General features: G+C 38.3%; 1 protein-coding gene across 7 annotated transcripts in view; it reads right to left on the bottom strand.

Annotated features, from left to right (window-relative positions):
- Positions 1–24,459, bottom strand: part of SPR (G protein-coupled sex peptide receptor) — a 619,021-nt gene that overhangs the window by 475,911 nt on the left and 118,651 nt on the right. For all 7 annotated transcript variants that reach the window (XR_015536569.1, XR_015536568.1, XM_087353881.1 and 4 more), the window contains exon 3: positions 13,137–13,198. Coding sequence is in view for 5 of the 7 variants with exons in the window: in XM_087353881.1 (XP_087210007.1) it covers positions 13,137–13,198 (62 nt within the window). In the remaining 2 variants the exon portion in view is untranslated. The remainder of the gene's footprint in view (positions 1–13,136; positions 13,199–24,459) is intronic.

The following is a 24,459-nucleotide window of genomic DNA, read 5'->3' as shown; positions in this document are numbered from 1 at the left end:
TCCAGGAACTTACGACACAAACACTGAGGTTGTGCGAAGTTGTGAGGTCATTCAGTATACATTTTTAAAAGGCTGTGTAGCGAGAGATATTTAATAAGCACCAAGTTTATATTATTAAAATATTCATAAAAATGTAGTAACATAGCAACTATTGCAATTCACCTTTTAATGATGATACGTGGTGTGATATTTTAACCTCATATGTGCAATGTGTATGGTGGTATCTTACAAAAACATGTTAAAAAATACGATTAAGAAAAGTTGAAATTATTCGGAGTTCTGACATGCACAAAACCAACTGACAAATTCTGGGAAACAATTTTTATTCATCCTAAGCACCAAAGCCCATAAATTAACTCTATGTTAAATACTAAGTAACTGGCAATTAAAACATGTGGAATATACACTTATCATTGCTTTACTAAGATCAATTTAAAAAGATAAGGTTTACTTTAATAATATTAAAAAAATCGTTTCGTACCTCCAAGAAAACTTATCGAAATTCGGTTACTAAGATTATTCCGTTAATGCGGTTTGAGGAAAAAATTCTGAGGTATTTATTCTGGTAGAAATAAATAATAAGTACAGGCATACCTCGGATATATTGCGGGTTCGGTTCCAGACCACCGCAATAAAGCGAGTCACACGAATATTTTGGTTTCCCAGTGCATATAAAAGTTATGTTTACACTATTAAGTGTGCAATGGCATTATGTCTTAAAAAACAATGCGAGAATTATCAAAATGTGACACAGAGACACGAAGTGAGCACATGCTTTTGCGAAAATGGCGCCGATAGACTTGCTCGACGCAGTGTTGCCACAAAGCTTCAATTTTTTTAAAAAACGCAATATTAGCGAAGCGAAATAAAACGAGGTATGCCTACATACCTTGGGCAAAATTTAAATCTAATTAACGTTAAAAAAATTACGCAGACACCAATGCGGTATAAAGGCTACGAATCATCAAGTATTCTGTAACCAACTTAGAGACAAATTCGTATTCATCGCCACTGCTGGAGGCTACAGTATTTCCTTTATATGGTATTTTTTTAAATCCCTCAAAGACGAATGAAAAACGAAAAGAAACGAGACCCGAATGAAAGAGAGACCATTTTAATCGCACACAGTCACACGTAGAGACTAATTCCTATTGCTGAGGTGTCTGAGCTAGGCAATACAGAACGTGTGCCATAATATCGATATAGTCCCGCCCAAGCCCCCATTACGCGCATTTATTTCCCAACAGTGGTGCCACCCCTGACCAGCAAATCTCCATCTGCATTTGACGTCACTGCACAATCACGAAGCAGAGCTTGTAACTTCTACCATCAAATCGAAACTCATGCCTAAGAATTTTCCTCAGTCACTCCAGGAGAATGCAAGGATTCGTCAGGAGACTTCATCTTTATCCTTCGTATGGACTGCACAATAGCAGACTATTGTTTATAATCTTCTACAATTACAAGACTGACCACGTATTAAAACCGGACAACAAAGAATAAATATAGTTCTTACTTTAAACGAACAGTGTACATTTATCTAAAAAACGGAACATTATTATTGACGAACCTTTAAAAATTTTATCCGAGCAATTAAATAATGTCACGTTTTCGTTACGTACATTCTGTGGAAGAAACGCAGATATATCAATGTATTTTGACCTACAGGATAAAATAAAATGAATGAATGGATTACAACCGAGTGGTAAAAACAGAAATAGGTTTTTGACTGTTTACGAGAAAGAACAGTCTTTAAGACAACACAGCACATTTCTGGATACACTACAGTAAACTATACATATTCATATCCCTGTTCTACATAAAATAAACCCTATACCTGAAACAGTATCGTTAAACAACCTACCACTGAAGAACTCAGTTCTAGTCCCTTCACGACTAAACTTTTGCATACGGTTTAGTGACGTGGTGCTATCAATTGCCTGCTACACCCACTCGTAGAAAACAATATTTTAGTACTAATTCAGTCAATCAGACGGCTTTTTACAGAAAAAACTAAGGCCACTAACAGATAATTCGAGTCTAAACGTTTTAAACTGAAGGACGCTGACCGAACACTTTCCTTGTTCCATTTTTCCATTTCTGTTCTTCTCTCTTAACCCATTTTCCTTGTATCATAAGGAAGTACGAACGACATAAAATCGTTTTAACCAATTACTTAATTGCTTTCCACAGTAACTATTTTAGGTTATATCGGCATTGAGTACGACCACGATTGTCTTCAGTCCTAGTGCTGTAGTCTGGTAAAGGTTTTTCAACGTTTCAGAGGTCTCTGCTGTCTCCATCATCAGGGAGATGAGGGATTCTGAAACATCCGTGCGATACGTCTAACGCCTAACACGTATGAAGGTAGACAACAGACATGCGTAGAAACTATTAAATATTCGTCTGTTTTAAATAGTTTTATACACAGCAAAGGAACTAATAGGTTATTTATTACAGCTATTAAGCCGTGAGAAGCGTTTATACAAAAAATATCCTAGGCACTTCCCAAAACTTCTTGTATTGCTAATAAACCAGTCAATCTGTCATGTTTACAGTGCCGTGATATGTCGTTTTAAGTAATATTATGGAATTTAGTAACAGTTGGCAGCACGTGCAGGTTATTAATGCAAATTTTATTGATAATTCAATCACCAATTTGATGTCGACAGGCAGAGGGCCTAATATTCTACCATTCATTGTGTGTTAGCTACGACACTATTCCAGATCCACCTGCATTCCATGCATGTTGACGGATCTGAGTCACTTTAAACATTAATTAACAAATATTAAATCTTTCACAATGAATATAATCACGGTTTCTAAAACAGTAGTCACCCTATTCCACGATTCTAGGTCACAGCAAAGTCGCACATCGTTGCAACGGATCCCAGAGGAATGAAGACAGCTCAGAGCTCACAGCGTAGCAAAGCTAGCAACGCTGTACTGTCTACTTCGACCCTCGTCGTAAGGGGGAGTTAAGTCCTTCAGTGACCTTGAAATATGTAATTTAGTGGCGGCTACTCTAAGGCACTGGTCTTTATGAAGACATCAATAGGTCTGCTTCCGCTAACTGCTTTAATCAGTTTAGACCAACTAAACTAATTAAATAGAGTGCCTTCATAAAAATATGACAGTCGCACACTTGTTAAAATAATCTCCTCCAAGGTCCATGATGACGTTCACAAGAGCTTTTCACTGGTCCTTATCCTGTCAGATTAATTCAGTCTAGGTGTTTAAAGTTAATTTTATTATTAACATCTCAGAATTATTATTAACACGTGATTCTCCAAAGCTGTCATCTATCAGGCTTTACGATTAACATTTTGTATGCATTTTGCATCTCCATTTTGGTGCTAAATACTACTGAAATATATAAATTTGTAAGCTCAAAAAATGAACCTCAAAGTTTCGCATTATCCGTGACGCCTACAAAGAAATTCCCAGAAAAATTCATTAGTAAAACAACAACAGACAATTAGATTACATTTCACGTGCTTAGCTTTAACATCAATTAAAAAACTGGAACTTAATTACAGACTTCGCGTGGGCACTATTTTGTTTCACATTTCACAAAACTAAGCTGAATTAAAACGCATTTCAGCACATACATCGTCAAGGTGTACATTAAACTACGTTTTTCGTGCCTTGACTGTATAATTCTTCGGCACGACCACCATATTCATGTCGTCAGTATAATGAAACCTGAAATTGTGAAGTGGAGTTAGCAACGGATGGCATTAACTGCCCGCCACTTTTTATAAAATCCATTAATTTGTTTAAAAGTTATTGACGGATACTCAAGGAAGCATAGAATGTATATAATTAATCGCAGGGGCATTATACTAAAAGCCAGTTTCTCCTCACAATATAATAATCAGGCTTATCCGCTAGCTTCCTTCTTCCTAGTTCGTCATAATGTATGCTGAGATCTCAGCGGATGAATTTTGAGGCAGTCAAGTGCAAATTCGTGTTTCGGCCTCTATGATAATTAAATAAATGTGACACTCAGTTTGCATCTAACTCTTTCTGCATAAAACAAAGGCTAGAGAGACTCGCAAATTAGAGACTACATTACTTATAGTTTAGCTCTGAGCAAAACTCCAGCAAATGGATGCCATCAGACATCTCAAAGGATCGATTCATTGCCTCGTAGAAACACGTACAGAACGTTGTAGCCTGTACCTGAAATGGAGTGAGACGCTACAATTGCGTTAAGGAAAGTGTGAGGTTAAGTCAGAGTAAAGAAACCCCACGAGATGACAAAGAACGGATAAAGAACGCATGCGCTGTGAAGGATACAAGCGTTTGGATTCAGATGTCGCAGCTGACAACTGAAGAACGCGAGGTTATTCCAGCGTTGCCAAAGTGAACTCGAATTTCCGGCTACTCTATGACACGTTGAAGAAGAGATATATCAAGAGGAGTTGGGGTTATTTTATCCAACTCCATTGAGTGATCCCAATAAAAAGAGGGAGACAACATTTTGAGACGGATTAGAACGAATACTGAATGCGCAAAACTCGCGTCACTTGACGTTTATCACGTGACGGATTAACTGGCAACAAAGCGAAGTGGAAGTTACACCCCCCTCTCCCCGGACATTCAGACTGTGTACACTGTAGGTGTGAGGGGGTGAGATTTAACATTCTCTTACAGGCCCACACAACTCTAGATGAAGCAGTTGACAAAATAAAGAAACAGTGTTAAAGCACGCACACTTCTGTAAAGGCCTGAAGCCGAAAATGAAATTTCAAAAGGAATAAAACAGAAATAAACGCGATGAATGTAAAAGGCATATGCAACATGCAAATTGTGATACGATCTACGCGGAATTCGGCGTAGTGAGACCAACTGAAAATTAAATGCTTAGCAAGTGACCGGAAATCATAGCCTTCGTGTGAAAATGTATAAATGTTACTATCGTTCTGATTACCTGAACTTCGCCACACTTTAAAACATTTATATGGCCTTACTTCGGTGTAAGAATGGTCTGAGTCCCAAACGAAAGAAATTTATTTTCAAGGCCAAAAAAAACCTAGCTGACGCTGAGAAAAGTGTCCTCAAAATAGAGTTAGACAAAAAATATGTACAGAAACCACGAGTTCTATATTAACTACTGTTGTGTATATTTCAAATATACACCGCGTTTATGCATTTATTTTCATACGTGGTTTAATACTGACAGCAATTAGTTAAATCGTTTTCCATTTTGTAGTGGCCAAAAGCGATGTTATAATTTTACTTCCTTTAAGATTAAGACTTAAATTACGTGTTTTTCACTTTAAATAGGTTATTTCAAAGAGATTAGTTAAATACTTCTTGAATTTAGATGTGGTTAGTAATTTTACTAAGTTTGATTACGATATGTTATGGTACTTTAGATAATTAGTCAAATGCTCTTTTTATTAGTTACAATTCTCGATTTTAAATGCTGTCTTCTGGGATCTAGCACCGTATAATCTGGTAGATACCGACTGACGTTTCAGAAGACGTTACTGTCTCCATCATCATACTCCTAAGGTGGTTTCAAAGATATTTGTTCAGCAAATACATATAAAAAATATGCATAGAATTATTTTCTCTGTGTTTATCAGAATTCGACATAAAGCCCGTTTATATACGTAATATTAAATTAAAAATTTCTCGTTTGATTCTCAGATGTTTAGCTTTCCTCAGTATCTTCATGTAAGAATAGCAAAATATTACTACAGTTATGAAGTTAACTTTATTTCTTTTTTAGACTCACTCTCTAGAGAATCGTACTCTTGTGAAGTCTAATTACATTACTTAAGAACTTTTCCATGTCATCATGCAAATAAGATTTGAAACGATAACGGAATCCTTCTTGAAGCAACAGTCAGATCTCACGGTTCCTTCAACTAACTTCGTAGCGCTACGTTAAAACAAAATGACATCCACGTGTATTCCTCGCTGTTTAAAATGGCGAGCCCTTCGTGTGTAGTTAGTCTCGTTTCTGCTTCCTACAGGATTACAGTGCACAATTCCACGTTTAATCATAAACTAAGAATTTACTTAACTAGACAGTTACGAACTTCCAGGAACAACAGAACTCACATTGCTTACGTGTCACCACTACAGTGGCGACCACTGGGTATTTGCTGTGGACGAGGAATCATACAATGTGCAATATCACGGCCAGATGTACAAGAATTGTAATTACTGCAGATTGGATAAAGTACGATCACGCATTACCTGTGGTTGTCCGAGAGACGTTACTGTGGCAACCAAAAGTGTGATCTGGGAATTGTGTTACGATGGGATGATATAACACGTTGGTTTCAGTGGTTGCTGGAAAAAGGGACTATCAGCAATGCTGCTGTTACTTGTGCCTATTTCCGTGTGTCGCAATGGTGGGGCATACTTCATCAACGACTACTAACTAATTCTTTTTTTAAACACGCTCTAAAATCGCCAATAAAAATATAATTCCTTCCAATAAATTGTAATAATTAATTTTATTTTTCGCTTTCCATGTTTCAGCTTTATAATAAGTTTCCTAGTCAAAATTCTGCATATATTACTTCTAGTGGTGGTCTAGCGGTTAGAACGCTGGCCTTGTAATCCTGGGGTCTCGGGTTCGATTCCCGGCGGTGCCCGAATTTATAACTTGTCTTGGGCAAAGCCGTGGTCTAGGCAACACGGAGTTTTCCTCCGGGGCATCCCAACAATTACTCCATTCACACTCACACAGAAGAAGGCAATGGCAATACCATTATAACAATTTCAACAAACTGCCTAACCTATCGGTTCAATTCTTTTTTTCCATCTTATCCCGCTCAATAAATATTTAATTTTAAAACGCCGGAATTATTTTATGAAACCCTGTATTTAACTCCGTACCGACAGGCCTGCCAATATCTTAACAATAAACCGCTTTTATCAACTCTGTTAATTATTATTTGTGCTCCATTTAAAGTAAAGTTTAGATCACACCAATAACAAACAAAATTAAAAACACCCAAATATGTTCAGTGCTTACATCAAATTGTATCGAAACCCTTCGTCTATAACACGACCTATCACATACGAACGGACAGACACACTTTCCCATATCATTTTCCTTGACTAACTTACGCTAAAATGCGCCTTTCATCTGCTTCGTGCAACACAGCTACAAGCAACCCTCGGCCCGGTCTTCGCACGTGGCACACGACCTACTTTCAAGAATGAATAAGAATGATTTACTATTCTTCCTCTAGACGTCTAGGTACTACATTACCACAATTTACTAGCTTCCCCATGCCTCTGTTTCCTATCCTATATTCAATTGCTCCTCCAAGACAACGGACTAGCCTCCGTTCCAAAAGATCTTTATATTTTTATCATAACTTTCCAATTTTGTTGACTGTAATGTCTTCCAAAAGTTCTTGTCGACATTGCGTCTACATGTCACAGGCGGTTACTTGACGGTTTCTCACTATGGACGCCCGGCGTCGATCCCAAGGCAGTCTTTGTGGTACAAAATTTGGCAATGGGGCAGGTTTCCTCCGAGATCTTCGGTGTTAACCCTGCAGCACGCTATGAAATCTCAGCAATATCTTCTTCCTCACTTACATTACAAAATTACTTACTATTCCATTTGTTATACTGTAATTTATTAAGATTACTTAGTATCTTGGTCTTCTAAAGGCAAGTAAAGTTTCTTCATACGTCGAAGATTTAATTCGCTCAGTTACTTCAGCCTTAACCACTAAACACAAGGCAAGAAATCTAATTACATCGTCCATCAGTGTCTAGCGCCGCGCAGTTAAATGTGTACACGCAACCGACTCAAGACGGCGCTGATGACTATAAGAAATAGCTCCATTACGAACTTCATGTAGAGCTATGAGCTCGTCATTTGTCTGAGCCATAGCAGGATTATATTCATTCAAGCCCAAACGTTTTCATTGATTTAAATGTAATAGCAAGAAACAGACTGAATATGACCCGTTCTAAGGCTTTTCGTTCTAATTACGAATTGTCGCCATGTTTATATTTAAAATCTACATTAAAATTTATTATTTACAGCACTGAGGATTCTATTTTCAGTTTCTGGATTTATGGCGATAAATAATGGATAAGTAGAGCTTGTAAAATTGTGTGAGGAGTCCATAAATATACCTAAAATATCCTTACGCAATAGTGTTTGAGTGTTAAAAGTTAAAAGAAACTTGCGGATTTACGAAACGTTTAAGTGATCGTTATTTACGGCTATAAGTAGAAATCATAATGTACAGAAACAGATGACTAAACTACGTACTTACAAATTTATGGTTCCTGTTCGCATTTCCACACATCCACAAATGTTTTAAGTAAGTAATAAACCCTACAATTTCTTCACAGAACTTCTATTAATAGCATTGTTCTTGCCTACAAGTAACAACTTCATAGAAACATCCATCCTCAAATTTCTTCACAAGCGTCTCCCTTCATCTACTCGACTTCACGTATATCGCCCATAGCAGCAACCATTAACTTGGTTAGACTTACGGTTCTCATGGCTAACATTATACAGATGACGTCTTCTGAAATGCAAGACAGTGTAGTCTGGTAGGTATTGGATGACGTTTCAGGGTGCAAACCAGACGATGGAATCAGCAAGAACCCTTCAAATGTCATTCAACATCTACCACACTACACAACATCCCAATAGTCAGCCATCTTAATCTTCAACACCTTTTTAATTCAATTCAATTTATTAATTTAAGTGCTTGAAAACAGCCAAAAAGGCCAATAACAGCCAAGCACTAAACCAGAGTACAGGATAAAATATAATAAGTAATTAATTTATTTCAATAATAATAAAAGTAAAACAAACAAATGAAACTAAATATATAAACGTACCATATTAATAACAATAATAATTAGATTCATTTATTGAATCATATTTCACAAATAAATTGGCTAAATACGATACCTAAGTAATATAATTCAATTTAATAATTCTAAATCAAATAAATAATACTAAATAATAATAATAATAATAATAGTTTAATTACTTCGTTAAGTGTTTGTCAACAGCAAAGAGCCTATGACAGGCAAACACTAATACAAATATAGAAATTTGATAAAAAGCAAATAATCTACCTAGGTAAACACTAGTATAAATGTAAAACACTAATAAAATATTAATAACACTATAAATATAATGTTTTTGAAAAGCTTACAAATATTATCCCTTTTCTTCTAGCTTTTACAGATAGACGTTATCTTATTAGGATCACCACGCATAGTATCTGCAGCTAACACCACTATCTGACAACACTTAATTTGGGAGAGCTTATATAGAACACAGGTTTAGGGAAGGTAACAAAGGTAATGCCAAGAAATTCGATTCCTCGCACGGCTGATCTCCAATGCTGCCATCTACGGACAATCTATACTAACTTGCTGGCTGGCTTTCTGAACACGTGAAACCTAAACGACACCGTGAGACCGGTATCTGTTGGCCACTAATAGAATTCAACGACCAACCAAGAGGCAGAGATCGTAGTCAGGGCAAGAGGTGAGGAGAATGGTCACATGACAGACCACAACACAGTGAGCAGATCTCAACAGTTTCGTGTTTCATCTAACGCTAAGCCTACATGTCCAGGGTTATAATAGAATTTCGGTTCACCAATCAGCAGTAACTGTATTCGCCGGACATAAAATCCTTTATGTAGACGTCTGCAAACAATTGATTTCTAGCAGACTTCATATTCGGGAGATCCCGTGTCCAAACGTCGGTCCGGAGTTTTTGTAGTTTTTCTCAGTACCTTCAGGCAAACGTCTAGATAGTACCTTAAATTAGGCCAAGACCGCTTCCTTCCACATCCTTTCCAATTCATTCTTCACTGTAATCCTCTATATAGACTGAGCTAGTGATGAATATAAACAACCGCGAGTTTAAGCGTTTTTGACGTAAATACGTCTATATTTTCGGGTCAGTGTCATTCGACGAAAAGTGGAACGAAAAAGTGTAACTTCATTGTTATGTTACCTTGGAAACGTCAATTGTTTACTCGGCATTGTTGTTACCTAGGAAACATTACAAGGCCGTGGTCTAGGCAACACGGAGTTTTCCTCCGGGGCTTCCCCGGTTTCTCCGTGGCATCCCAACAATTACTCCATTCACACACAGAAGAAGGCAATGGCAAACCACTTCTGGATCATCTGCCAAGAACGTATATGAACAGGCCCCAGTCCGAGAAAAGGATGGAAGGATCCTGTTCATATGGACCTGTCGTCAGACAGAACACTAGATAAATAAGATATACCTTACATTACATTACATTCAGCTACCACAGACCCATCTTAAGCGTAACTAATTCAAGTTGATTAAGCAAAGTCTTAATCAAACTTATCTCAAATGTAAAACATGTATAAAGCAAATATTTAGAATAAAGCCAATATATGAACTTCCTTTCCGTATAGACGTAGTTACGTCAAATTCTCCGGAACCGTGGTTCCACTGTCACTTTTCTCCAGTCGTTCTCCCTGAACCCAACGTTCAATCCAACGTTCAATGTCGCATATAAAATGCTTTCACTCCGGGTACCAATTTGTCGTTCGTCATCTGTGAAGAAAGCCTTGATTTTTACTCGGCACGGCACAGGAACTACTTTAGTTTCGCCTATGTATTATTACGTATTCGCTCATTACTTATTTAAAATTTACATATTCCAAATATTTACTTCGGACTATTTATGCTGCGATAAATATCGATGAATTCTTAAAACAGTGTACTTCCGTTTTTGTCTCGCAAGTCACAATAATAAGATTACGTCTCTCCATACGCGTGTGCTCACTGGATAGCTTAAAATGTGCCACAACCTATTTCTCCAAGTCTTATCCATTTATTTGTACATAATTACACAAACGCCTCTTATGGTATTAAGTAACAAACGTTGTTATTACAGCACTGTTAAATAATCAACGAACCAGTCTGTCTGTTCAGTATGAAGGTGTACATCAGGCACTTTTAAAGCAAAAGTGTATTAAGGTGATACAAATTTTACTGCTACATAAAGGAATCGTAAATGTGAAGTTGTCGCTGGTGTTTAATTATTCACCACGCCGTGGAAAGCGGAGATATAAATCCACGTATTCTTAACCTCGACAATAGATCGAGTTTAATGATCAGCTTCACGCCCCGGCCGATTTAGCCCCGAAGAAATAACCCGGTGTCCAATTGAGCCAAAAATGTGCGAGCCCCAGAGCCGACCTGTAAATTGTAGCAAAGAGAAAAATTATACACTGCCGGGAGTCGAAACCCGGTCGTCCAACCCCGTAGCCTCATGATTAAACTGCCCGAGGTGTCCCAACTCGTAAAATTAAAGATCGGAAGAAAAAAAATCTTAAACATTGTGATATTAGCGCCTATTCAATTAGGACTAAAGTGGCTGTTTCACATTCAGAGCTTCAAGGGAACGGTAAATATTTTTGAAATTCCCAATATATTTATCTGTTTTAGATTTCTGGAAAGATTATAATTTAATTTGTTATATTCGCGTGGCATATATGAAATCTGGTGTGACGTCACTGCTACTGGTAATTCCTGAAGCTGTGACGTGTTCAAAAAACACAAACACTGCTTGAAATTAGTGTTCAGCACTTGCCACATACATTCGATATACAATTATGTCCGAGGATCGATAGCGCCCGTGTTTTGTTTCTTTTTACTGAAATAATACAACTGTTAATTTATAATGAAAATTGTTTAACCAAAAATAACATTTAACCAATTCCCATCCTTCGTCCAGATTGGCTTAATCTGCACTACTGAAATATACAAATTTATTACTTAAGCATGATAAACTATGAACATGGATTATTTATTTATTTAGTGTTCTGTCTGACGACAGGACCATATGAACAGGATCCTTCCATCCTTTTCTCGGACTGGGACCTGTTCATATACGTTCTTGGCAGATGATCCAGAAGTGGTTTGCCATTGCCTTCTTCTGTGTGTGAATGGAGTAATTGTTGGGATGCCACGGAGAAACCGGGGAAGCCCCCGGAGGAAAACTCCGTGTTGCCTAGACCACGGCCTTGCCAAACACAAGTTATAAATTCGGGCACCGCCGGGAATCGAACCCGAGACCCCAGGATTACAAGGCCAGCGTTCGATCCGCTAGACCACCGTGTCGGTGAACATGGATTACCGTTGTTTAAAATAAGTTATACGGTCTTGTATAACACGTCTTTGTACATCAATTTCTTAACTGACACATTAAATTTAGTAAACTGTGCGAAAGTAAGGCTGAAGTAAATCCGAATTTTAAAAAGGTATCTTTCTTAAAAAGGCATTTTTCCAGTTATTTTTCTCCGCATTGCTGAATAATGACAAAAGAATTTTGAGAGTGGATCCTTTTATGCATTATAGAAACCGCTTAGGGTAATCCTGCAACCGTCGAAAGACAGTGCATGAGGAAGACAATAGGGAGACAATGATTTAAATAAAAATAATAATAGTAGTATATTATTGTTATTTATTGGTTCTACAACTCGGTTTGTGGGTTTTCGCCGTCTCCTTTTCGGAGTTTTCCTTGTCTTTGAAATGTGCAGTTATGAGTAGCGAGTGACCAGCCCACTGACTCTGAATGATACTAGTAGAAATTTAAAATATTTGGCAACAAGATAAAGTAATTGAATCGGTGATTTGCAAAATAACATGAGTCCACAAAACTCATTTCCGAAAAAACTAAAACAAAATCCAGCAAACAAGCTATTTATTTCCCCCCAAAAATAATTGGCAAGTATCTCACTTTTATACTGTTGTAATTCACTAGCAACGCTTGCATTCAGAATTATAAGCAAAGCTAAAAGTTGTTTTATGGACTTATGTTGTTTTCCTCTACTGTAGTAGGTCCGGAAATATACAGAGATATCAAATGATATTAAATGGAAAATCTTATACATAAAGTTTAAATCGTGGGCATTTTTGTGCGTTTATTTGTTTGTTCGCTTATAGCTCGAGAACGGATACATCGATCTGAACCAAACTCGGCAATCTGAATCCTCGAGTTCAGGAAGATAGTGCAGCATGGTCAAACTGTGAGAAAGTCTCCTGCCCTCAGCTCCTCTGCGCAACCCTGACGATATTGCAACAGCTGCTTTACCCACACAAATCAGAGTACTGTACTTACCCCTGCAGCCCGACTACGGCTACCTGCAAGGCCTCTTTGTCCAGTATGCCTCGAGGCAGGGTCTGGAACAAGAAATAGAACCAATAAATACTACCGGCCTATAGGTCACCGTCGAGACTGAATGGTTAGCGCTCGAGATATCCCTAGTGCCTGTCTCGGTTATTTAACGACGCTCTTTCGGCTTCGTACTTTAGGGAGTCAAATTAGATAGAGGTCGCGCGAGTAGTCGTGGCACCTAAATGCGCGATGCGTAAGCCGAGAGAGGGGAGTTCAGTAGTAGTGGGGGTCGCACAGCCTCAGCTGCGGTGACGCGCCGAACTAAACACAGCTAGAGCTACAATCCAACTGAAGCTGACACCCCTCTAGCGCGTGATTCGGACGAGTCCATCTCATACGACCAAAACCTGTCCTTTGCGCAAGTGACAGCACTTCTCGCGCGACCTCTGCCAAGTTGGCTATAACTGGTAAATAAGTACTGAGATTTTAGGTTCTTACGGTGGTGAGGACTATGTTGTGCTGTGTAGCCTAGGTCGTAGGTACTCACGTTTCGGAGAAACATGGTCACCGAATTCAGGTTTAATATGGAAACAATGTGTTTCTCCGAGACGTCTTTATCTATCTACGAGTCTAAAACGGCGTCAAACCGCAGATGGACAACTTCGTAAATTAGGTAAGGTACGTATTTGGAATGATGAAGTATTGCCCCGATATTTGATTGCAAAGAAAACGTAAAATGTCAGCGATTAGCCCTATAGCCGGCAGCTTAGCCCAGACTGGTTCCGAGTACACACTGAATGCAGACCCAGAGAGTTACTACAGTACAGACGTGTTCTCGGCAGGAAAATATCCCAAAGTATCTTAAAACAGAAAGCGACATGTTAATTCAACATTGAAAATTTGTCATAACTGTAACCTTTCCATTCGGCGTTGTTTAACTCATGCAGTTGCAAAAGCGTTGTTAAATTAAAAAAATAAGATCTGTGGCACAGCCATTATTGTATACATAAAAATTATAGGATGTAATCCTAAATGCTTAATTTTGTGGATTTTTGCTGATGACAATACAGTTTGTACCGAATCCCTGAGGCAAATTTAAGGCTGGAGAAACATCATATAGTGAGGACATACATAAATTTTACTATCACTAAACGTTATTAGTGACAATAATTAGGAGAATGTGATTGGAAGGACATGAAGCTCGAAAGGGTGATGAGAAAAGCGTAAAACATTTATATCGTAAATCCTGAGGAAAAGACACGATTTGGAAAATCTATGCGTAGACTGTAAGATAATATTTACTCTTTGAAGCCGAAGCTCGTATAAATAATATTTAAGAATTTAGCCCGAACCACAAAGAAAACAAAACATTCACCATTATAAAAATTAACTGGTTGATGCTGTTTAAAGATATTATTGCTGTTTACTGTGAGGCTCACATAGAACACATAAATCAAAATTCAGTCATTAACTGTTGAAGCACTTGGGTCATTACTGCCTCTGGACATTAAAGAGTTAAGAGTGTTATGATGGGTAACTGATTCATCGGACTCAGGATCTGAGGCCAGTGGCTGACCGTTACTGATTCTCAAGACGTAAAATGGCGTAGTAATCACCACTGTTTCAAAGCTCGCGAAGAGAAAGGTACCGTTCGTGAACCCCGTTCTTCACGTAAGGCCTACAACTTTTTCTTCTAAATTCATTTGTCACTCCTTGTTCTGTCAACTGTTTCCAATGTTGTTTTTGCTACGGCAACAAAAATTAAACTTGTGAACAGTTTGATTAATGATCGCGTTGAACGTAACACACAAGAACATGGTTCTTCACTTCATCATATATTTCCTTCTCTTCTTTTCTCTTCGCCATTTCTTTTTCCTCTCTTCAATTCTGCTCAGTCATTATAAGTATCGTATGTTCTCTTTTGTTTCTCCAGTTCTATTTCTTTATTTACGCATGCCCCTTCACCTACTCTTAGGTCATTATTCTTATATCAAAAGAATCTTTCGTTTCTAAACTTCTCTCCTTATCCTTCCAGCCTCCGTCATTATTTCTTCTCAAAGTTTATCTTCCTCCTCTGCTTGTTACCTATTCTTGTTTTTCTTTTATGTCATGTACTGATTTTATTTTCACAAAATACAAACACTTTTAGTAATAACTTTCTTTTTCCTTATCTCTTCCTTTTATTTTCTTCGTTCCTTTCTTTATTCTGCTTTCCCCTTTTGCTCTTTATTTTCTTCCATTTTCCTCCATTCTATTCTTCATCCCCGATTTCACTGCATCCCGCCCAGCACAACTGTCTGTACGACACCAGCGCCAACTTCTATCATGTGCCAATCTCCGTCTTTTTATCTGACATGGCGCACCTCGCGAGCCGTCGGTCGGTTTTTATCTTTTTTCTTTGTAGTCACGTGCCCCTCAAAAGTTTCCGAACTTTTTTTACACAGATATTTCCCGCTGTTAAACTTTTTTCTGTTACATATTTTTTTGGTGGATCCTTCAAGAACTTCATTTCGTTCTTAGTTTCGTTTGCATGTTAGCCCAGGCAATTTATTCGTATTATATTCTGAATTTTATCATGATCTCATTCCACTTTCTTCCTTTAGAGCTATATACACACATAAAAATACATAATGAGTCAGAGTCCTTGAACAAAATAAAGTTTTAATAAAAAACGAACGGTAAACGCGAACTCATTTTATTTGTATTATTAGATGCACACACTTTACATATCTGCCTATGTAACAAATTAAGTCACATTTGTTTCCATCCATAGTAACTTTTTAATAGCGTCTTCAATTTGTTCAAGAACTTCTGGTCCATGCTTTAATTTTATATTTTATATAGTTTATTTAAAGACGCATCCAATAGCTTATACCATATAACGTAAAATGAGAAGAAGATAGTGCATAATAAATTGAAATGGATGTAGATGGAATCGGCCGTGGCATTTTCCTGAAGAGAACGTTTAAAACCACTCAACCCCAACGTTCGGTTACATTCTGCATATAAAACTATATTACCATTTATATAATACACAAATACTCTATAATTAATATTTAAGTCCTGAAGAGGTCTTAAGAAAAGAAAATGGTTCTGAAACTTTCTCTTAATTTAATGAACAGAACCTTCTGTATTGAAAAATTAAAATTCACATATTTTCATATAGCCGCTGACCTCTTTCCAGCCTTGCAATAATTTCTTCTTAATCGAGAAAAAATTCAGTAAATAAATGTTATACTCACCCCATAATTAAAGCTTTAACATATTTCAAACATGCACAGTACATTAAAATTGTATTTAAAACTGAATAGTGCCATTTCGAATTTGCTTTTTTTATAAATCTTTTTTTTTGCAATGTGTTCGTTCATTAAGTTAACTCTATGGAGAAGTGATAACAGATCAGATCACTTCTGCCAACTCACCGTACGTATGAAAAGTAAGCACATGATGTTATAGCGAAATATTTTCTTCATGTGTAGCTAAATTTTTACTGTAATCATCGTAATCAATCATACACATGCGAAAAGATGGAGTTACCATGGGCACCATAATTCGACAGAACAGACCAGTCCCATGTGGTCGCAAAATTCACTGTATGCAGAGTGGCTTATCTTCGGTTTCCGTTATTACAAACTTTGACTGATGACATCGTTCTCAAATCCTATTCTCATACGTTTCGCTAAAATTCTATCACACACCCCACCCGACGTTAAATTGCTCGTCAGGATTAAACTAACTCCAAAACTTCATAAACCATTGTCTTTTTCGACAAGCTGATGGCACGCCCAGATATTCAATAAATTCTCCGCCATTTATGGAAGCAGATGTTCATTACCGTGTTCACAAGAGCCTGCCACCTGTCACTCTGTCTCTGTCCTGAGACAGATATATTCAGTCCGGGTTCTCCAAAACTATTTCCTTGAGATTAATTTTAATATTATCTTCATATCTACTTCCAGCTATTCCGAGTAGATTCTTTCCATTACAATCACCAACCAAAAATATTGTAGTCATTTCTCACCACCTCCATGTGCTCCACGTGCCCCACATATCTTATCCACCTCATTAATTTGCTTTCAAATTATGATTCTCCTCAATACGCAACTTTATCCATTCGTCTTAGGTCCACATATCCTCCTCAGACATAACAATTAGCTCAGTCGGAACTGCAATTATACTAATTTTTACTATCTATTTATTTAAATAAATAGATAATTCTTACCAAATCATATTTATTACCGACTTTTCTGTAGTTTTTTTTTTCCGACGTAAGTTACCAATGGCGATAACGCATCTCCTCGTTTCAGACCATTCCGAATACCAAATGCATCAGCCAGATGTTTGCATGGACAAACTAGACTTCGTTTAAATATATTTTAATTTACTTAAATTATCTATTCTCTAAAGGCTTGAAATAATATTATAGATTCAAACACATTTAATGCGTACCACTGATTATATTATTTATTTAGTGTTCTGTCTGATGACAGGTCCATATGAACAGGATCCCTCCATCCTTTTCTCGGACTGGGACCTATTCATATACGTTCTTGGCAGATGATGCAGAAGTGGTTTACCATTGCCTTCTTCTGTGTGTGAATGGAGTAATTGTTGGGATACCACGGAGGAAAACTCCGTGTTGCCTAGACCACGGCCTTGCCCAACACAAGTTATAAATTCGGGCACTGCCGGGAATCGAACCCGAGACCCCAAGATTACAAGGCCAGCGTTCTAACCGCTAGATCACCTCATCTTAATATTATTTAGTGTTCTGTCTGACGACAGGTCCATATGAACAGGATCCTTCCATCCTTTTCTCGGACTGGGACCTGTTCATATACGTTCTTGACAGATGATCCAGAAATGGTTTGCCATTGCCTTCTTCTGTGTGTGAATGGAGTAATTGTTGGGATGCCACGGAGGAAAACTCCGTGTTGCCTTGCCCAACACAAGTTATAAATTCGGGCACCGCCGGGAATCGAACCCGAGACCCCCAGGATTACAAGGCCAGCGTTATATATAGCTGTAATTTAAGTTATTCTACAATTTAACAAGGTGGTGTTCAGAACAACCTTCAAACACACCAATTCCTCTTAAATCCACCCAGCACTTGCAGAACGCGATGCAGAGCGAGGGAATCTCTTTCTCGCCGAGTTCCTTGCTGTATAATTTCGATTACAGAGACTGGCATTAAATGAGCTGATTACGCCGTGCAGTAGGTTTAGCGGTGCGTGTTTAACAGGCTGCATACATCCCCTGCTAACGCTACCTGCAACAAAGGATGTCAGGCTGCTTTTGTAAGACAGCCTGCTGTCAGAGTGCGGCTGTGTCTGCTTTTTAACCAGCTGTCTGACTCTCGTTAAACATCGCATGATGATCATGCCATGCAATTCCGCGTCAACACCGACGCACTTTAAATTTCAAATTTCTGAACATGTCGGGTATGCGAAATTTGAGATGGAGCAAAATAACAGTACACACTGCACCATCAAACAGTTTCTTTAGACACGAATCTGTCGTTCAGATCGATTCGTGTTATAATAAAAATGATCAAAATGAAATCTGTTTTACTTTTATCACTTTTAAGATAAGATTGTTAAACTTTGTAAACTAAAAATTGTCAAATGTTTCAACCTGCATATAAGTACGTCTGAAATTACTGAAACGTATTTTTTCATGTGTTTATTTCTCCATATTATGTTCAAAAATGTGTTCCTTGTTCGTCCGATTCTCTCTTTTCCTTCCTTCATCCTATACCTTATTCCATAGATTCATTTCTAAACATGACTGTACTCCATTACAATGGTTTTACAAAGGCTGGATACAAACACAGGACAAAATAACACAAGAGACTTAAACAGATTATGAGGTTACTGCAAACATAAAAATTCTGTGGCATTTAATATTCACCTTGTAGAATACGTAAGAGGAAATTTAGCTGTTTAAATGCCTGAGGTATAGAGAGAACGATATTATTAAAATGAATCCTATAGAACAGTTTGTGAAGTTGTGTATTGAATTTAAGTAGCCTAGGGCGAGCCCCAGTAAACACCTTTTCCACAAAGTCGCTCAGCGAAACTGTTGGTTTCTACGTCGGGTTGAAGGCTGTTCTATTATTCATCATCAGCGAAGTGTCAAAGTGTTGGACCACGTTTTTGTTCGTCTCAGTTGTCCAACAGTCTCTTCAAAGGTCGTACTTGGTTCCTGATTCATTTCATTCGGTGTGTACCCCATCATTCATTATGCAGTCTGTCACTCTTTATTATTCCAATGTCACAAATCCATTCCTGGCTCAGGACTCCTCGGTGTGTGGCTGTTATAAACACGGAAATAAATCTATGGGTTCTGTAAAAGGCAGGAAAATTCTTATAACCTTCTCAAGCACAACCGATCTACGTGAAATTAATATCTTACCTCGTTAAGATTCAGATACATTTTGAGATTTCAGATTCTTAAGCCGTACAGTCTAGTAGAAGATTATCGGCGTCTTAGAGGTCCATCGCCCTGATGATGAAGGCAGCAAGTACCTCTGAAACGTCGGTAAACGTCTACCAGTCTACATGGCGTAACAACCCAGAAGCCAGCCATCTTCAGACTCACCGTCGTGAAATGTTTTTACAAAGGCTTTAGAGACGTATACGATAGTAACAGCACAGAAAATGTTCAAGTTTAAAGAATTTTTCTGCATATTGTACTAAGAATTAGAAAGAAATTTCAGGGGGAGAAAATTATTATATTAGGCTGTGGTCCGCAGAAACCTGGCGTCAGACTGACACGGATAACTCGGCTAAACTAAATGATTTATGAAGGGACACAGGTTCGAGTCACCTGCCAGTCCATCACAAAACCCGACATCTTACTAGTCTAGAGCTCATTTCCCCTTTCCCAGGCACAACGCACTGCTGTGTAAATTACTCGTAACAACGCAGGGCTTCGTCAATGGAGACGAATAACCCACTCGGATGACGGCTCAGAAACCTGTGGAGGGTGAGTGAGATTGTGAATTACTCAGAGTTCTCAAACTTTATGACATGATAAACGCCCACGCGATCCGCCGAGCTGCGTTGTCGCACGTGGAGAGAGACTGACTGACAGGAGGACCTCTGTTAATACAGACTATCTCTAAAACGGAGAATTACAAACATGTCCAGAAATTGGTAATTTAAACGGGACGGGTCCGTAATCACGTAGAAATTCTGTACACAGCTGGAGATGCCTCCCTAAAACTTGTTCGTCGGCTGTCCCCTCCACTCTCCGTTTCCTCAACTGTTGCTTACAGTCGTCTCTTATTCAACTTTTATTTCGTAGTCCTTGAAGGACATTGGCCTCCTCACATAATCTATTGCGATATTAATAGGACTAATCGGATAAGTTATCAGTCCGACGCAAGGCCTCTAGCTGTACAGGACAGCACAACACAGAGATACACGGACAAACACCCATGCCTTGAGTGGTATTCGAACTCAGGATCCGGGCGATCAATTCCCACGCCCTAGACAACGCGGGTGACCGACTTTTTTTTTCTGTTTTTTCTATGTATTTATGGACAATTCCCTTCGACGTTTTTATCAGTTTGTGTCATTTCTTTTATCTCTTCGGTTTATACCCTGTCCTGCCCATGAACGATCCCGATGTAAACAGAAGAGCGGAGAATTCTCCTGTAGCCTCGTCACGTGATTGACAGAGATGAAAGTGCACGCGATCAGCGTTTATATAGCGTACACAAGTTTTTGTATTAATGCGCAGTGTCATCATCAACTGATAACGTGTTTTGTACCCGGTCTTTAATTAATTCGTGGGACAGATTAACAAATTAATAAAAAGCATAGTAAACGTAATGCAATGGTCTGTACAATCTGTTGACTAAAAATGACATAGAAACCATGGTACTACTTTTTGTGAATGAACACTAAGTCCATATGTGCGTTTCGGTCTCCCTCCAATCGCACGACAGGATACAGGTGATTGCTTCTACTCTTTGTTTGTATGAAGGTCGTTCTTGGGCGAGACGATGAATAGTTATTTCCGTCTTCATATTATCCATGTTTTTTTCCCTTCAAAAACTTTACAGAATGTGACGTCAACAAGACTCAACTCCTAGGCCCTCTTGATATTAAAGCTCACAATATAAAATAACATGGGCGAGTTTATCGCTGCCCCATAAACGAGTATGACGTTATTTACGGTTAAAAATCGCCATTATTTTGAGCGCGCAGCAGCCTCATAAAAGCTCCATGTAACTGCAGAATCTAAATCAATCTGGCCGCATGTGCAGGTCGGTACAAAGTGACGAGAAACAATCAAACTTTACGACAGATCTGCTGATGTTCGACTCTCGAGCAGAGGGTAATAAATAAACTGTATGTCTATGTATTTATGTTCTATACACAGATCGTCATTAAATCCGCCTCGCAACATGATTTCGCCAGCATGGTTAGACTATTTCAGAGTCAGACGTTGTACGTTCAAATTATTTTAATATATTTTACTATTTACACAATAACAGAAGCGCGTGGTTTTACGGAGTAACTAGTTGTAGGTATCACAAGAAGTCACCTCACTTCAAGGACTATAATTTTGTGTGCAGACATTGTCTACGTCTAAAGGTAACTCAACAAGAAGACTTAGTTCTTCTTCCCACTTTTCTACCTTAAGACGGAAACAAAACCAAGCTTCCGAAAATCTGCAATTATATAACTTTATAATTTAGACGATGGACAAAAATCCAAAAGAACAAATTCACTCAAACACCGGAATAAAAGCATAAAACCAGTCTATTAAATTACATTTTCTTTCTTTTTACATGTTATAAAAGCTGTTTTACAACCTAACATTCCTATTTTTCTCAAATACTAAATTATAAACTAATCTCTCTATTCATATTTTAAGTGAAAATAAAGATTTCAGTGGCCAATGATTAAAAACGTATTCACGAAACGTTGTTAAATAATCTCAGCGAATCACACCTCTCCAGATCTGGGTTGGTGTCCTGTAAACTTCCAATATCTGTAGCGAATCCCAGCTGCACATTGACACGTGATGCGAATAACTGGTAGCGGTCTGGCAAGACTCCAAATCCCTGCAAGCCACGTGTCAGTCTTGTAGCGTGCTTTCACTACAATACGAATCACAGCCTTCTATATGGAGACTGGGCACGATGTGATTGTCCTGCTGCCAGCAGTATACGAGAAAGCATGTAACTGCGATAAGAACTTGATCACACCCTTTGAATATGAAGATCGCCCTGATGACGGAAGCAGTATGACCTCTGAAACGTTGGTAAACATCGACCAGACTACACAGCGCAACAACCCAGAAGACAGAAATCTTCATACTCTGATGACGGATGCAGTATGACCTCTGAAACGTCGGTTAACATCGACCAGACTACATGGCGCAACAACCCAGAAGACAGAATTCTTCATACTCTGGTGACGGAGGCAGTATGACCTCTGAAACGTTGGTAAACATCGACCAGACTACACAGCGCAACAACCCAGAAGACAAAAATCTTCATACTCTGATGACGGATGCAGTATGACCTCTGAAACGTCGGTTAACATCGACCAGACTACATGGCGCAACAACCCAGAAGACAGAAATCTTCATACTCTGGTGACGGAGGCAGTATGACCTCTGAAACGTTGGTAAACATCGACCAGACTACACAGCGCAACAACCCAGAAGACAGAAATCTTCATACTCTGATGACGGATGCAGTATGACCTCTGAAACGTCGGTTAACATCGACCAGACTACACGGCGCAACAACCCAGAAGACAGAAATCTTCATTCTCTGGTGACGGAGGCAGTATGACCTCTGAAACGTTGGTAAACATCTACCACACTACACGGATCAACAACCCAGAAGACAGAAATCTTCATACTCATCGCCCTGATGATGGAGGCGGTATGACCTCTGAAACGTTGGTAAACACCGGCCAGTCTACACGGATCAACAACCCAGAAGAAAGAAATCTTATTTCTTATTCATTTTATGAATATTTAACAACGTAAACACTATTTCTAGAATTATGGTCAGAAACCTCAATGAACTGGCTCCGGAGGGGACCAGTGGCGAATCTTGTGTAAACGGTAATGAAGGTTAGGGTTCCATATAAGGTTAAGATTTTAACCAGCTGAACGACTGCCAGCTTCTCAAGAATGATTTCGTTCTATAGAGTTATTGATATTGATAATGACTATTATTATCCCATCTATTCACCGTTTTACAGGATATTTATTTCCATGTACCCCAGACAGACCTTGTCCCTAAGGTACATACTGCAGCAGCTGTTTCCGGAATACATTTTGTTTTTAATATGTGCTACATGTATTATAAAGTTTTACTGTTAGAGATGACTACATATTTTAGGACAGCGTCTTTCGAATGCTGTATGAAGTTCCCAAAATGGCAGATTTCTGAAGTTCCCTGATGTCGTGCTCGCCCGGAACGTTCGCCAAATATTTTCTGAGTGACTTGGAGACAGTTCCTGTTGCTCCTGTAATTATTGGGATTATTTTTGCTTGGACGTTCCATATTCTCTGTATTTCAATGAGAAGGTCCTTGTATTTCAAGATCTTCTCTACTTCCTAATAAATTCCTATCAGTAGGTATTGCTATATCAGTTAAGAGGCAAGTTCCATTTTTGTTTCGGATTATAATATCTGGTTTGTTTTTTGGAATGGTTCCATCTGTTTTGACTTGTAGGTTGAACAAAATAGTTATTTGGTTATCCTGACTTATTATTATTCACGCTCTAGGGAGAGGTAAGAACACGTTACGAAGTTGTCCATGTCTGCCTGTACACAAAAGAACATAATGTTACAAAAATGGGAAGAGAGGTAACTGTTGGCTCCTAACAATAACTTAGGATCGCAATATCACAATATTGACCACTCTAGCGTTTGTTACTCCCGTCGAGAAAGGGTAATGTAAGTCCACATCTCCTTTGAATCAAGGTTATCAACAAATAACTTGTTGATATCATTACCCGTGATTCTGTGTCAAGAACATCTTTTGGGATTTCAGTGTACTACAAAGGATACGCTTTCCAAATCTGATTTTAACAATACTTTATTTCACGAGGCATACCTTTTACAGATAAATTCCGTCACATACTACTGCGAAATTTATTAAAATATTCGCTGTAAAATAAGTCGTTTCGAAATTATACAAATTTAAGGGAAAATGGTGTCTGAAATGTTATATATAAATATTACATATAATCAGGAACTGTGATTGGTCGTAACGTATTGATAGCTAAATCATCTATAATAAATACCCACTCAAGCCATCTTTCTGAAAAGAAACATGACGCAGCGA

This window comes from Zootermopsis nevadensis, unplaced genomic scaffold, assembly GCF_977971745.1.
Source record: "Zootermopsis nevadensis isolate Lab colony 2312 unplaced genomic scaffold, Znev_1.0 Znev_ptg000022l, whole genome shotgun sequence".
NCBI lineage: Eukaryota > Metazoa > Arthropoda > Insecta > Blattodea > Termopsidae > Zootermopsis > Zootermopsis nevadensis.
The sequence above is the reverse complement of the archived record's forward strand: the minus strand, read 5'-3'. Positions and strand labels throughout refer to the sequence as shown.